Source organism: Python bivittatus, unplaced genomic scaffold, assembly GCF_059951505.1.
Source record: "Python bivittatus isolate LINGU-HERP-01145 unplaced genomic scaffold, Pbiv_v1 ctg000080_np1212, whole genome shotgun sequence".
NCBI classification, from domain to species: domain Eukaryota; kingdom Metazoa; phylum Chordata; class Lepidosauria; order Squamata; family Pythonidae; genus Python; species Python bivittatus.
The window spans coordinates 1637324-1653877 of NW_028277035.1; the positions used below are offsets into that span (position 1 = coordinate 1637324).

Below are 16554 nucleotides of genomic sequence, written 5' to 3' on the forward strand. Positions count from 1 at the left end.
CTTAATTTCTCCTGAAGTCTTAATTTTACCCCAGTCCTGGTTCAAAGTTTTGACCACTGGGGCCCGGATGGAATACACCTATATAAATTTAATTAATACACTTGCTTGTTATTTGGAGCACAGGATACAATGAACCCTTAGCAGTCTATTTTATGTACACTATTTATTGATTTACTAGAGCTAATATACTGCTCAAAACCAGAAGGATGCTGGTGACCTGCATTCCATTCTTTCAGTAAAAGGATTAAAATAGTAAAATAATATAACAAAAGAGCAAAGCAAATAAAATTATTAAAAATCATTGTTCCTCAGTGGCCATAAACACAGTCCAGGGTGGGGATTCCCAACTTATACCAGATCATTGCTTTTATGGCCTGTGTAAAACTTAACAGGCTGTCATTTTCTGCAATAAAATATAAAGGGGAAAGGGAAAGGAAGAGTTAAGAATTTCTCATCCCACAACTACGTACTGTATTTCAATTATTTATTTAAAGTAATTCTTTATCCCTATGTAGTGCAATTCCCAGCATGACTGTATTCCTGCACTTAAAAAGAATCATTTTGAAAAATGATAAGGCTAGCTGTAAACCAAATATTACTTCTTTCCTGGGCCAGCTCACCCCAAAATTAATTGCTGATGCCCTTGAGGTGTACTTCCTGGTGTTTCTCCTCGTAATACTGGAGTTTCTCTGGGTCTAGGAGAAAACTCTATGGGATAAAACAGCCAGATTTGTCTCTCCCCGCTCTTCAGCAAAACTGCCGATTTGGGGGGGGGGAGCGGGGATGATTTTATATAAAGCAAGAAAGGGTACACAGAACGCTTTTACAACAAAACTTTTTGTTCCCAATTAAGCTGAGTTGCGTCAACAAAGGACCGTAATTATCGGGTTGGGAGGGCCTCGGGGAAAAAACTAAGCAGGGTCGGACCTAATACATACGTAGAAGGACCCCACAGGACATCGTCAGCTAAACTGTTGCCAAGAAAAATACAGGAAGTCGCCGGAAGCTAAGCTCTAAGGTAAAGGAAACTTTACCTGGGGCTCATCGCAGCGCCATCCTATGCACCTTCACCCACTGCTGCTACGCCTGGTGGGCTCACTCCCAAACGCGCGCGTTGGGTAGGCGCCTTTACGCGGACCCTCGTCCCGCGAAGCTCGGAATAAGAGTCTCCCAAGGATACGGCAGGGCGATTTCCAGCGAGAGTCGAGGTTTACTCAGATCTGTCCCAAGAGGTTTACTCCTACACGCGTACGTTCGGGTGAGCAGCCACAACTGGCCGCTCTACATTTTATTTCAAAACATCGCGGGCCCCCAACTTCCTCCCACTAGGCCGAGGAGCCCCTTCCGACCCGCCGGCCGTGCGCGAAAGCGACTACTGGAGCACCAGCGGTGCTCCCCATAACAAGGGCTGCCCGAGTCCCTCCATCGTCGAGAGACTAGCCACTGCTGGAGGAGACTAGCAGCGGCGGCAGAAACTCCGCCTACTAAGTTTTTCGGGGGCTCTCGTACCAAACTCGGAACTATAGCACGTGGGGACGAGGCTCTTTGCCGCCGGAGCGACTTTGCCCTCTGTCCCTATACGCAACTTCCGGTTTCCTGTTCGCGAGCTTTTCAGGTCTTTCTCTGCCACTGTGCTGATTTCTTGCACCCTTGGATCAAGGGCCTTGATGGAAATTGGGGCGGAAAGTTGGAGGAGCGAAGGACTCCTCAAACTCAGGTAATCCGGCGGGTGGGAAGCGGTCACCCCGTTGCTTTTTCGGGAGGTTTTCGTGGCGTCATTTGGGCGAAGACGGTGTTGGCATTGCGCTCCAGAATTTAATGATGGTGACTAGTTACTTATTATACGGAAAAATGCAAACGAAGGTAAATATTACCCTAGTTGCGTGTATGAAGAAATAAAATCCTTAAGTTTTAACGCATTAGGTTACAACCGAACTCAACTCTCTCTTTTTTTGAATGCTTGACTATATTAACTAGAAATTGGAGCTGAAAATGAAATTTCATTTGCCATGGACACAGAAGGAAGGCCATTAAAAACATGCTAATTTATAGTAAATGTATAGAATTACCATGTAAACAACACGTGGCGATGTTTGTATTTTAAATGGGATATTTTTAAAGGAAACATTTATCAGTGGCTATTCCTGGAGCAAGTAAATGAATCCCCCTGAAATTACTGCATACCCTTGTAAGATAGATGCTGTAAACAAGGCAGGGGTATCACTTCCATGCTCAGCTTGTGAGTGCCAGATTCATTTGGCAAAATAATATTGAAAAAAGAATAACCCATTAAATAAATTGTGCTCTGTTTAAAGTTTAGGAGTTTCTTCTTTTAACAGAAGGCAGTGCAAACAGAAGCCTTAGGGCTATATGCTGTGCACACAAAACCTTGGATATGCTCTCCTCCCATTAATTTAATAAATTAAATCATATTTGGGTATGCCCACTTATTACAAAATGGCCTTGGCATGCAGCTCAAAGATGGAGTCTATTCTCAGCATTCCCCCCCAAAGCGCAGACCATAACAGCTCTATCTTGAACAGAAATTTAGGTGAACTTTTCTGCACTACAAGAAACTTGTACTGTACATTTAATGACAACTTGCCCCAAAAAGACAAACTCTGCCAGAAGAGTATTTTCCCCATGATGAGAACAGCAAGGGCTTTCACATCATGGTTCACTAAGTTGCATATCAGATATGGCAAATAATAGAAAAGTGACTATTTCTTGGATAATTTTGCCTAGAAAAAAAGACAGTTCTGCAAAATATTAAGTTTCAAAGGTTCATTTACTTTGCTGGGAGCATTGAAACCTTTGCATAGTTACTGTAAAGGAGAATAAGGTTGGAATCTTGGGAGTTTATTACATAGATTTAACTTTTTATCTAGTGACTGTTTCACATATACCCAACTGTTGTAGGGTGTAGAACTATGATTCATGGTTTAGTGTATTTTGTAAACCCTGCCAATTGTGAATTATTTAGTAAAAAATAAATCAAATAATTGTTTAACGGGGGGAGTGAATCCAGGCATCTTGACTCAGTTAATTAATGTTTACAAAGGAAAAGTAGATTTAACATTAGCTGAGTAAATAAAATAAAGGCTCTAATGACTGGAGTGGTTAAAGAATTTTATGCAAACAGATTTGGAGGTTGCATGGTGTGGGTTAGAGAGGAGAACAAATTGCTGTTTGCAGTTTGAAACATCAGTAGTATAATCAAATGCTCAATACATAGCTTTCTGATTCATTGGAATCCCAGAGTTCTATAAAGCATACATTTATAACCATATATTAAAACAGTGATAAAAGTTTAGGGCAGAATTAATCTTCAGATTACAACACTGCAGCTAGTTTAGGGAAAATGTGCTATATACTAGGATTTGGCAAATTCAACTTTACTGCATTTCCAAGTGGAAGGAAGAATTAATTAAGACATTAAATTAAAAAATTAGAGTCTTCTAAATCTGGAGAAATTAATTAAATTTAGATCCTAAATGAAAGCAGAAAGTAATTAGAAACCCTACTCCAAGAATAAAGTAAAATCAAACAAATGCAATCAAATTGTAATGGAAGGCATGTGCGAGGAGGATACTGGAATGGAAGATCAAGGCTATCAGGAGGGAGGGAGTACATTCCAGGAGAGGACACAGGGCAAGCGCTTTCTCAGCCTGCAACAAGACCGTGAGAAGAAGAAGAAGATTAGGCTAGCCCCTCCCTAGAGACTCACAGGGTATATCCACTAGTTGCTTTAGCATAGATTTAGTCTGGCGAGATTCTGTCTTTATGGTGTAAGCTAATAAAGGAACTATACTGGACTGGACTGCCTCATCATTGTTTTTGGGCTGGGCCTGACACAAATAGTCATATGAACTTGCTGGAAAAGAAGTGTTATAACCTTTATGTCAGAGTTGTTACTAAGAGCATTATCGAGCATGGTAATTTAACAATGCTTTTATGTACCACTCTGGTATTTTTGAAGATGGAATTGAAAAATATACATTTGGGATAATTGGGGTACATACAGTACTGTGGTGGACGTGGTGGCGCAGCAGCTTAATGATGCTGAAAGTTGCCGGCCAGAAATGGTCGACACTTCAGCAGTTCGAGCCCAGCTCAGCGCAGCAGAGTGAGCTCCTGCTTCCTCCCCAACTCCTGTCAACCCAGCAGCTTGAAAACTTACGTGAGTAGATAAATGGGTACTCTCACCCTGGTGGGAGGAAAAATGCTGGCGGCGCCTTGCAAAGGAGACAGGAGCAGTTGCCGGTAACGTGGAAGCCGCGCACGCCCGAAAAAGGCATGAAGCAACGGAAACCTCGCCTCCTGCGCTCGCCAGCTGGGCTCTGCTCTAGGAAGGAGGCAATGGCAAACCACTTCCGAAACACCTTGCCTTGAAAACTGCAGGGACTCGTCCAGGCAGTCGTCACAGAATCGGTAATGATTGAGTGCGGATTAAAAAAAAACCAAAACCAAAACCAAAAAACCCCCCACAGTACTTTGCAAAAGTTTTAGGCAGGTGTGAAAAAATGCTGTAAAGTAAGAATGCTTTCAAAAATATATATTGTAATTGTTTATGTTTATCAATTTACAAAATGTAAAGTGAGCGAACAGAAGAGAAATCTAAATCAAATCAATATTTGGGGTGACTACCCTTTGGCTTCAAACCAGCATCAATTCTTACCCTTGCACACTTTGTACACTTGCACAAAGTCAGGGATCTTGTAGGAATAGAGTCAGGTGTATGATTAACCAATTATACCAAGCAGGTGCTAATGATCATCAATTTCATATGTAGGTTGAAACACAGTTATTAACTGAAACAGAAACAGCTGTGTAGGAGGCTTAAAACTGGGTGAGGAACAGCCAAATTCTGCTACTAAGGTGAGGTTGTGGAAGACGGTTTCATGTCACAGGTCATACACCATGGCAAGACTGAGCACAGCAACAAGACACAAGGTAGTTCTACTGCATCAGCAAGGTCTCTCCCAGGCAAACATTTCAAAGCAGACTGGGGTTTCAAGATGTGCAGTTCAAGCTCTTTTGAAGAAGCACAAAGAAACGGGCAACGTTGAGGACCGTAGATGCAGTGGCTGGCCAAGGAAGCTTAATGCAGCAGATGGAAGACACATCATGCTTGCTTCCCTTCGACATCGGAAGATGTCCAGCAGTGCCATCAGCACAGAACTGGCAGAAACCAGTGGGACCCATCTACTGTCCAGAGAAGTCTGGCCAGAAGTGGTCTTCATGGAAGAATTGCGGCCAAAAAGCCATACCTCTGATGTGGAAACAAGTCTAAGCGACTCAGCTATGCACGAAAACATAGGAACTGGGGTGCAGAAAAATGGCAGCAGGTGCTATGGACTGCTGAGTCAAAATTTGAAAGATTTGGCTGTAGCAGGAGGCAGTTTGTTCGCCGAAGGGCTAGAGAACGGTACAATAATGAGTGTCTGCAGGTAACAGTGAAGCATGGTGGAGGTTCCTTGCAAGTTTGGGGCTGCATTTCTGCAAATGGAGTTGGAGATTTGGTCAGGATCAATGGTGTCCTCATGCTGAGAAATACAGGCAGATACTTATCCATCATGCCATACCATCAGGGAGGCATGTGATTGGCCCCAAATTTATTCTGCAGCAGGACAACGACCCCAAACATACAGCTAATGTCATTTAGAACAATCTTCAGCGTAAATAAGAATAAGGAGTCCTGGAAGTGATGGTTTTGCTCCCACAGAGCCCTGATCTCAACATCATCAAGTCTGTCTGGGATTACATGAAGAGACAGAAGGATTTGAGGCAGCCTACATCCGCAGGAGATCTGTGGTTGGTTCTCCAAGATGTTTGGAACAACCTACCTGCCGAGTTCCTTCAAAAACTGTGTGCAAGTGTAGCTAGAATTGATGCTGTTTTGAAGGCAAAGGGTGGTCACATCAAATATTGATTTGATTTGGGTTTTTCTTCTGTTTGCTCACTTTGCATTTTCTAAATTGATAACAATTACAATATATATTTTTGAAAGCATTCTTACTTCACAGCATTTTTTCACACCTGCCTAAAACTTTTGCACAGTACAGTATATTTATAATCAGTATTGGCATCTACCATAACACCAGCTGATGTTCTTCATAGTGTTTTATCTTCTGTTTATCTAGCATCCATGTCCCAAAATCAGAAGGAGTTGCTAGGTTTGGGTCGCCTTGAATACTTGCAAGCCCTAGTCACTGAATTCCAAGTGACAGAAAGCTCAGGTGAGTATAATTTATTGGTCAGTTCTTACTTTCCCTTTGACCTTTACAGGTGCCTTTCTAATATTAAGAGGTTTTTTTTATTTATGTTGCAGAAGCCAAAGAGCAGGTGTTGGCTAATCTGGCTAATTTTGCTTATGACCCCAGAAATTATGAATATCTTCGGCAGCTCAAGGTCTTGGATTTGTTTCTGGATATGCTCACCGAAGACAATGAAACTCTTGTGGAATTTGCACTTGGTAAAGCCTGGATTTCAACGTTGACTTTCCATGAATTAGAATAATTTCCCAACAAACTTGGTCCTTCTCTGCTGTGTCTTCCCCATTTGACAGAACAGTACATGTGACTGGCTTTACTAGTGGGTATGACTACATTGTGACCTGTGGGTAATGGTTGCCTTAATTTAGCTCTCAGCATGCTCATTCTAGCTTTCTAATATAAGGATACTGGAGATTGAGAGGCCTGGTTTGCACCTCCTGAAAGGTATTCTTGATGAACAACATTCATATAAATAGCTTGCAAGTCTGCTTATACTATACAGGTAGATCTTGATTACCACAATTAGGACTGGCAACTCTGTCACTAAACAACACATTCGTAAAGTGAAACATCACATGACCATGCTAACTTACAATGTCAGCTCCATCATGGTCACGTGACGTCGCTGTTAAGCACGATGTCACATGACCCCAACTTGTAACTTCCTGCCGGCTTCCCTATTGACTTTACTTGTTGGAAGCTGGCTGCAAAGGTCACAAATGGTGATCACATGTTGTAAATGTGCACTGGTTGCCAAGTGCCCGCCACGTGATCACAGGATGCTATGACAGCTGCAACTTCAAGGACCGGTCATAAATCTCCTTTTTCAGTGCTGTTGTAACTTCAAATGGTTACTGAATGAGCAGTCAGTAAGTGAGGACTACCTGTATTGGATTTAACTCAAAACTATTTATGGACAGAATCAAGGGACAAGTTATCTCAGAGCTACTGAAATATACATTATTATTAAGATGAAATGGATCAAACAACCCTGATATTATTTTCAGCACCTCATTCTCTTATTTTTCAGGAGGACTTTGTAACCTCTGCCTGGACAAAATCAACAAAGACTATATACTGGAGGCCGGTGGAGTGGCAGCTGTTGTCAACTGCCTGGCCAGTGCCAACGAAGAGACCGTTCTGTCTGCAGTAACATCTCTGATGTACTTGACCACACCCCAGTCTTGCCAAGAGATCACCACCCTCCCCGTGATTGAGTGCATGCTGCGCTTCTCCCTTTCAACCAACAGAAGGCTGCGAAACTTGGCCACTATTTTCCTTGAGGATTATTGCAGCCCCCTTCAGGTGGACAAAGCTAGGACCCTGACCAGGCACACGGCGGTAGGGATTCCACTGCCCAAGGATGAAGGCAGCACAGCAGGCAGCCTGGATGATCTTCCCTGAATGAGGAGTAGGATTCCTTCCTGTCATACATCCCAGAGGAAAAGAGAAAGGAGTTGTGACAGGTATTCGGCTATAAAAATTACTGTAAATGGCCTCGAGAGCTACCTGGAAAGCAAACTGTGGAGTCTCTGAATGGATGGGTTCCTTCTATATTCTGATGTGCTTTCCAATTAATTCTCCCATTATTGAGAAATATAAGCCAGTTGCTAAGGGGCCTTGGTAACTATTATACTAGACTAGTTGTAGAGGGGAACTGGGAGAACAGAAATATAGATTCTTTGAAGTTTATTTTTCAGGAAGTAGCAGGGGAAAAAAGATAATGGCCCAAAGGGCTGTCTTAAATTTTTAGGCCTCTTTTGTTCATTTTATTAATTGACAAACATAACAAACATTTCATCCAGGGATTTAACATTTTAATAACTCAAATCACTCAAGATCCTTTAGAGTTAGATATAATCCTATTCCCATATGGATCATTTGACTGCAGGAATGTGTTTCTCTTTCCAGTGGGGACTGATGATCAGCTTATACTTCCCAGAACTTTGATGGTAGTTGAAATAAATGTTCTTCCCTTTATGTATTACTTGGAGCGTTTGCTCTCCAGTATTGCCTTCCAGTCATCAGCCCAAGATTCAAGCCGTCTCTGCGATGGCTGTAGCTTTAGATGTTTGTTGTGACAGCAAGAGAACAAGATGTGCTCCCAGCTTGGATTTGGCTCCACCCCTGAGAAGAATTGGAAAGGGACATTAAAAATATAACCATAGGATACAGCATGATCTGGAATGATCTGTTGTCAACTGCCTGGCCAATGCCAACGAAGTTGATGTGGAAGTTGTACCTCAGATTCTCATACCTTTAATGGTGTCCTTGTCATCAAAGAGCAGATCAGCTGAAACAACTGTCTTATCTCTGGTCAGAATTAGTCGCTCCACAAATTGAGGACCCAAGTGCTTAGCAACCCATCTGTACTGTCAAGTGATAAGAAAGCAGTATTAGAAGAAATTTAATTACAGCTTTCAAGAAAAAGCAGTATTAGAAGAAATTTAATTACAGCTTTCGAGAAAACTTTCCACTATAAGACAATTAGTAGACACATAGCTTTTAGACAGAGTGCTTGGAGTGTACTCAAACTGTTGATACTCTCCAAACTTTCAAAGACCTTACTCATTTTACAAATCACTAAATTATAAATCTTTACACACTTACTGGGAACTAAGTTCCAGTGAACACAGTGAACCTTATTTTTGAGTAAACATGCACAGGCCGGTAATGTGGCGCCAAGAACAAATCTGGGTGTTTGCTTTGAAATTGAAAAGTTGGCCTTAAGGGTGAAAATACTCCAGGTTAACACTACTTTTTCCTCACAGAATAAAGGTTCTCACTATATGGTTCACAAAAAAGGGGTATTGAAATTTTTAGTGGTTAAGAGATCAAAGTTACCAAAAGGTAACTCCCCCTCCCAAAATAGCTATTTTTCTTTCATGTAGGAATTAATACACAGTCTTACACATTATTACTTAGATATGGGTCACACTGGAACAAATGGGATTTATTCTTTGGTTCTTCAGAATTTCACTTTCAACCGTATAGGTGATTGCATAAAGCAGGAATGGGTGATTTTTTGGCCAGAGGCTGCAAAAATATATTTTAAATTTTTTCCCCATATTTTTAGGCCTAAAGTAGAAAATTGCATTGCTAAAAAACCAGGTTTGCTCTCAAATTTGTTATGGGGGTATTTTGTGAGCCTGAGATTGCCTAGCCCTGTCCTTACAGAATACTAATTTATTAGAATTGTGACATGCCTTCTGTTACCTTTTCCAATGCTTTAGCTTTTAAATCCACTATGTTCTTAACAAAATTAGGGAAGACATGGCTTCTGGATTTCCCAAACCTTAAAAAATCTCTGCTCTAGATCACATGACCACAAAGGGATGGGGCTCAGAACAGAGCAGTCAGCCATTTTCGGAGCCACTACCCAACTGCCTCTCCCATAGGGATGCACTGGGAACTTTTTTTTGGGGGGGGGGATGTTTTTCTGCTCAGACTCAAGCCAGATCCGGCCCATTCTTAAATTCAAATTTGCCTTCTGGTCCAGATGCTGGCCTGCAACTTCTATAATCCCTTATAATAGACTCAGCTGGCTCAGGGTGATGGAAGCTGCAATCCAGCAACAACTGGAGGGCTGCACACTGTCTTTCTTTAGCTTAAAGATTTCCAGACAATAATTACTCCTATATAGTTAGGACATTCTGTTGTCCTGATAATTTTGATTGAAGGTGGCATGAAACTCTTTGTAATACATGAATAAATATTGTGAATGGAAAAGAATAAAGCATGTCTTTCATATCTAGGGGGCAGTGACAAACTTAGGAAACTACTAAATGTGTTTGATGAAGTAGGCTTTTAAGCTACAGTAACTTAACTATGCATGTTTCATAAGATGTGACTGTACAATTAAACATGCATCTCTTTAAAATATTGGAACTAGTATAATCCTTTCTAAGATGCCACTTGACAAATTTTAAAATAAGATAGCAGTAACCTTTGGAGTTAACAAAAGCCTGTGCTGATTTAAAAGAGCCACCCTTTCTGATTAGTATGTATTATTTAAATAATGTTATGAATGGAGTACAGGTGAAACTTGAAAAATTAGAATATCGTGCAAATGTTCATTTATGTCAGTAAGGCAACTCAAAAGGTGAAACCAATATATGAGATAGATGCATTACATGCAAAGCGAGATATATCAAGCCTTACTTTGGTATAATTGTGATGATTATGGCGTACAGCTTATGAAAACCCCAAATTCACAATCTCAGAAAATTAGAATAGTGTGAAAAGGTTCAATATTCTAGGCTCAAAGTGTCCCACTCTAATCAGCTAATGAATCCATAACACCTGCGAAGGGTTCCTGAGCCTTTAAACGGTCTCTCAGGCTGGTTCAGTAGGAATCACAAGCATGGGAAAGACTGCTGACCTGACAGTTGTGCAGAAAACCATCATTGACACCCTCCCTAAGGAGGGAAAGCCCCAAAAGGTAATTGCAAAAGAAGTTGGATGTTCCCAAAGTGCTGTATCAAAGCACATCAATAGAAGGTTATGTGGAAGGGAAAAGTGTGGTAGAAAAAGGTGCACAAGCAGCAGGGATGACCGCAGCCTGGAGAGGATTGTCAGGAAAAGGCCATTCAAAAGTGTTGGGAACTTTCACAAGGAGTGGACTGAGGCTGGAGTTAGTGCATCAAGAGCCACCACACACAGACGGATCCTGGACACGGGCTTCAAATGTCGTATTCCTCTTGTCAAGCTGCTCCTGAACAACAACCAACGTCAGAAGCGTCTTACCTGGGCTACAGAAAAAAAGAACTGGTCTGTTGCCCAGTGGTCCAAAGTCCTCTTTTCTGATGAGAGCAACTTTTGCATCTCATTTGGGAACCAAGGACCCAGAGTCTGGAGGAAGAATGGAGAGGCACAAAATGCACGATGCTTGAAGTCCAGTGTGAAGTTTCCACAGTCTGTGTTGATTTGGGGAGCCATGTCATCTGCTGGTGTTGGTCCACTGTGCTTCATTAAGTCCAGGGTCAACGCAGCCGTCTACCAGGAGATTTTGGAGCACTTCATGCTTCCTTCCGCAGACGAGCTTTATGGGGATGCTGACTTCATTTTCCAGCAGGACTTGGCACCTGCCCACACTGCCAAAAGTACCAAAACCTGGTTCAATGACCATGGGATTACTGTGCTTGATTGGCCAGCAAACTCGCCTGACCTGAACCCCATAGAGAATCTATGGGGCACTGCCAAGAGAAAGATGAGAGACATGAGACCGAACAATGCAGTGGAGCTAAAGGCCGCTATTGAAGCATCCTGGTCTTCCATAACACCTCAGCAGTGCCACAGGCTGATAGCATCCATGCCACGCCGCATTGCGGCAGTCATTGCTGCAAAAGGGGCCCAAACCAAGTACTGAGTACATATGCATGCTTATACTTTGCAGAGGTCCGATATTGTTCTGTTTCCAATCCTTGTGTTATTGATGTCATGTAATATTCTAATTTTCTGAGATTGTGAATTTGGGGTTTTCATAAGCTGTACGCCATAATCATCACAATTATACCAAAGTAAGGCTTGACATATCTCGCTTTGCATGTAATGTGTCTATCTCATATATTGGTTTCACCTTTTGAGTTGCCTTACTGACATAAATGAACATTTGCACGATATTCTAATTTTTCAAGTTTCACCTGTACATATTCCGTTTAGTAAGAAGTAGATATATTTGATATTGTTTCCTTCAAAGGGATCTGACTGTTTAGTGGATTTGTACTGGCAAGATTTCAGTTTGTATAGGGCAATGGAAGATTTGGATTTTAATGGATAGTAATCTTTTTAAGAGTTTAGTATCCTGGACTAAGACAGAACTTTTCTGTAATCTCAGAGGAGCTAAGGCAGAGGCATGGTATGAAATACACCCAAACCTGCTGTGACATTATCTTGTATCAGCCACTGACCAGGGACGAGGCAAGGAGAGAAAGCCAAAAAAAGAAGAGTTTTATTAACATACAGAATCCCTCACCCTGATTGATGGATGCTTTGCATTTAAGACTGAAGAAAGGAAGAATGACAATTGCCCACCTTTTCTGCTACACAGTATTCATATTTCCGTATAGGACTTGTGCAAATAAAAACTTCAGTGCTGAAAAGACATCATATTCTTCATTACAAGAAGAAAATGTATGCTGATGCCAAAATGTTCTTAATGTCAAATGGTCCTTACTTGGGCATTTGAATCATCTCATGCATTGCTTCAGTAGCTCCTGGGATGGGCTGCAGACTCAGAAAGAAGCCAGGTGACTCGTAGACACTGGCTATTTTCTCCTAAAAATCACACACTTAGAATTATGCTTCTCACTGTGATACTCTTAAGACAATTTAGTTAATATTTAAGATTCAGGTAGTTTTCAAGATCAAATAAAGAAACCAGACCTCATGTTTTCATTTCATTTCAAAACCCTATTCCATGACATCAGGTAAGTAGTACTAAAGGCAAAGCTGCTTTTTAAAGTAAGAAAATAAGAATGGGTCATTGGTGAAAGGTGTTTTTTTGAAATAGCTAGTGTTATTGCCATGGTTATATTTCTACCTTGTTTGTTCCTTTTCAAATAAAATTAATTTTATACTCTTGAATCTGTTCCCAACTCAGACAAGTGAAGAACATTGTCCTAATTTAGGGAAGGCACTAAAATGATTCTCAAACCTTGCAAAATACTTCTTAGGTGAATAGCAGTAACTGAATAAGCAGTGGAAAGAATCTAGGGATGGTCTTCTCTTTCTAGTAATACACGCATGGGCTGCATCAAGCTGCATTCACAAACACACACAAAAACCATGCCAGGGCAGGGGATTCCTCACATTTTCCTTGCTGTCTAGGTAATGCTGCCATTTATGCCAGAAAATGCAGGGGCTTGGTCCCTGCCAGCCAGCTGATCGGCGATGCCACTTCTGAGGATTGCAGAGGATCAGTGATCTGCATCAAGGCACTGGGAGAAAGGAAAAGCCTCTTTCCACTCCCCTTCTTCTGAGCAAAACAGCTCAGGATTGCTGGAAGGAAGGGAGAGGGGGGATATGTTTAAAAGGGGGTATCTATATAAGCAATCCCTGTCCCCACAATTTCTGTGGTTCTTAGCAGCCAAAGGGATGCCCAGCTAAGCACAAATAGCATGTTTATTTCTCCCCCCCCCCAAAAAAAAGATTTTGTGTTAATTTTGACAGAACACGTGACACAGAAGTTGCCACTTGCACTTCAGGATATGACTTCACACTCCTCCTTCACTGTGGTCTTGAGGGCTTCAGGAAGGAAGTTTACAAGCCTGTTCTAGATCTGACTCCGCCTATTTCAGTACAAAGGCAAACAGTGCAGAAACTAGGACATGGGAGAGCACCTAAGAACCCAGAGTTATGTCTCCTTGGTGAAATAAAAACAGGACAGCCATCTTCAAATCAAACTCAATTCCTGGGCAGTTTTGAAAAGCAGTTTGCCATTGCCGCCTTCTGGGGTGTTTCTTGACTTCCCAGTTTAGCTACAGCCCTGGGAACCCCGGATTCAAGTCCTAAGCAGAGGATGCTGCTCAGCTTTCAAACCCAGAGGAGTTTGGCACCTGTAGGCTGCTACCTGCTGAGGTTAGAAGGGAAGGTTCACAGCAGATTAATTGTAACACGCCAACAGCGAAGCAGCATCCTTTATCGGTTCTCAAACAAGAGATAAGAGTTTTATATATTCAATCAAGACGGATCAAAAGCTCACAAGGTGAAGCAGATTCACAACACTATGACTAAAACTCTATTTCAGCAACTGAAATCTATGTACACTTTAAAGCTGCAGACTTCACATGTACTGCAGAAATGCCCTTCCCTGCCTCATAGTGATAGTTGTAGTCATTTATAGGCAGAAGTGCTTCAGGTCCTGTGTGAGCATTACACCAATCTGCTGCTCATTAGAGCAGCCTGAACTTTTGCAGACTTCCTGCAAGCTTCAAAATAAAGGGGGGGGGGCTGCTTCTGTAAGAAGTGCAAGTTTGTGGAAGCCTGAAAAAGTTGAGCCGCATTAAGGAACACAGATCTGTGCTCTGCTTGCATGCGAAGTCTTCCAGGTCATTTTCAAAGCACATACAGGTGCAATTGTGTGGAAGCCTCTTAACGTTTCTGTGTTTATCTTAGCATGAACAGAAACTGCAGTTTTAAAAAATGCAAGACACTTCATCTAAGTACGGAGAAAAGCCCTATTTCTGCCCTATAGTATACCAATCTCCTTTAGCTGCAGGAATAACCAAGCGGAGGGAAGGAGATCTAGAAATCAAATTCCCCGGGATCCAGCTACCAGAAGCTCACCCCCAAGTCTTCCCGCAGGCTCCGGTACTGATCCAGCGCTGAAAAGCCCTTTCGCTGCGCCAGTTCCACGTGGGGCTCCCCGGGGTAGGAAGCGACAAAGCCGCGCAGCAGCCCGCCCTCGAAATCGCTCAAGACTCCATCCATGTCCACCAGCACCCGAAGCGGGGCAGCAGCGCCGCCCGCCATGTCTTTCAAGCGGCAGAGAGAGGGGGGCTGTCGCGCCGCCCCCAAGTCCTCAACGTAGGCCAGCGAGGGGGTGGAGGAGGAGTCGAGGCTTTTCTTGGCCGAAAGGAGCCGGCGGTACGGAAAGGCAAAGGAGCTTTTCAAGTGCGGGGTCACAAACCAGGACTAGCAAGGCGGGAAGAAGCGGCCGGGAACCTCGTGGGGAGGAGCTGAAGCCGGGCCCCTTCAATCGATGGCAGAGGAGAACTGGCCTCGCTCCGCTTGCCGTGTCTTCGGGACAGCAGTCCCGTTCTGAGATTCATTCACTTAAGATCACAGGCTTCCTCGAGACGACTTTATATATAAGCACCTGGATTAGGAAGCCTTGTTAGTTTCAAGCGAGCGCAAGGTTACTTTGTATAAACAGTAGCACCAAAAGGTAAAGATTTTCCAGTTTTACCCCTAAATATGTGTTTTAATATTTTTTTTCCTTAACGAAAAATTCATCGGGTATCAACCGGTAAACAATTCGGCTTAAAGCAGATGCTAAACATTTGTGATACTGCAGTTTGATGCTGCTAAGGTCTGGGTTTGATCCTTGAAGTCAAACGGATTTTCCTGATTTCGTACGATTTTTATATGGGGTCCATCTGAAACCAGAGTTATCTGGGTTAGCAGAAAAAGTGAACCAAAAGCCACAGGGGTTAAGTTCACAGAGCCACAAATTACTTAACCACATGTGTGAGAATCAGCTATGGAAAGAATCTCTCTACAGAATAGTGTGCATTATTTTGCCCTAATCCTTATACAACTCCTTCATCGTTGGTCTGTATCAGTGTTTTTCAAACTTGGCAACTTTAAGATGTGGGGACTTCAACTCCCAGAATTCCCCCTGCTGGCTTCACACACATCTTAAAGTTGCCAAGTTTGAAGAACACTGGCCTGTATTATACAATTTCATCATATCCAAAGTACAGCCACCGCATAATCCGGATATTCAGAGTTAGCACATTCTATGACAGATTCTTGTGAACCAATATTTGCAATGGACCACAGGATGATTAAGTTAAAGTATAACTTCCAGACAAAACAAAACTAGTGTTGTTGTTTAGTCGTTAAGTCGTGTCCGACTCTTCGTGACCCCATGAACCATATTGCGCCAGGCCTTCCTGTCCTTCACTGCCTCCCTGAGTTTGCTCAGTTTCATGCTCATTGCTTCAGTGATGCTATCTAACCATCTCATCCTCTGCCGTCCTCTTCTCCTTTTGCCTTCAATCTTTCCCAGCATCAGGGTATTCTCCAAAGAGATCTCTCTTCGCATTAGGTGGCCAAAATATCTGAGCTTGAGCTTCATTATCAGTCCTTCCAATGAGCAATCAGGGTTGATTTCCTTTAAGATTGACTGGTTTGACCTCCTAGCAGTCCAGGGGACTCTCAAGAGTCTTCTCCAGCACCACAGTTCAAAGGCATCAATTCTTCGGCGCTCAGCCTTCTTTATGGTCCAGCTCTCACAGCCATACATTACTACTGGAAAAACCATAGCTTTGACTATGCGGATCTTTGTCAGCAAGGTGATGTCTCTGCTTTTTAATATGCTATCTAGGTTTGCCATAGCTTTCCTCCCAAGGAGCAAGTGTCTTTTAATTTCATGGCTGCAGTCTCCGTCTGCGGTGATCTTGGAGCCCAAATAAATGAAGTCTGTTACTGCTTCCATTTCTACCCCTTCTATTTGCCAGGAATTGATGGGTCCAGATGCCATGATCTTAGTTTTTTTAATGTTGAGTTTCAAGCCAGCTTTCGCACTCTCCTCTTTCACCCTCATCAAGAGGCT

At 42.5% G+C, this 16554-nt stretch overlaps 2 protein-coding genes and 1 long non-coding RNA gene across 4 annotated transcripts in view; 1 reads left to right on the forward strand and 2 right to left on the reverse strand.

Moving 5' to 3' along the window:
- The window catches only part of LOC148216601 (uncharacterized), a 58598-nt gene extending 57177 nt beyond the window's left edge, over positions 1 to 1421 (reverse strand). Inside the window, exon 1 of the long non-coding RNA XR_015794670.1 lies at positions 1035 to 1421. This is a non-coding gene — a long non-coding RNA (uncharacterized LOC148216601). The remainder of the gene's footprint in view (positions 1 to 1034) is intronic.
- A 140-nt stretch (positions 1422 to 1561) lies between these two features.
- On the forward strand, positions 1562 to 7997 carry ARMC7 (armadillo repeat containing 7). Of its 2 annotated transcripts, none has more exons than XM_088133307.1 (4): positions 1562 to 1717; positions 6144 to 6239; positions 6332 to 6475; positions 7306 to 7997. In XM_088133307.1, exons 2-4 carry the CDS (start codon positions 6149 to 6151, stop codon positions 7677 to 7679), a joined length of 609 nt encoding a protein of 202 aa, XP_087989433.1. In that variant the 5' UTR covers positions 1562 to 1717; positions 6144 to 6148; the 3' UTR covers positions 7680 to 7997. The 2 variants fall into 2 exon arrangements, with proteins under 2 accessions (XP_087989433.1, XP_087989434.1); XM_088133308.1 differs by lacking the exon at positions 1562 to 1717 and adding an exon at positions 1746 to 1863.
- Positions 7998 to 8259: 262 nt separating this feature from the next.
- Positions 8260 to 15140, reverse strand: NT5C (5', 3'-nucleotidase, cytosolic). Its single transcript, XM_007445005.4, has 5 exons — positions 14562 to 15140; positions 12451 to 12551; positions 12309 to 12369; positions 8533 to 8647; positions 8260 to 8402 (listed from the first exon to the last, which is right to left on the reverse strand). The coding sequence occupies exons 1-5, from the start codon at positions 14745 to 14747 to the stop codon at positions 8260 to 8262; spliced, it is 606 nt and encodes a 201-aa protein (XP_007445067.1). The 5' UTR covers positions 14748 to 15140.
- Positions 15141 to 16554: the final 1414 nt, after the last annotated feature.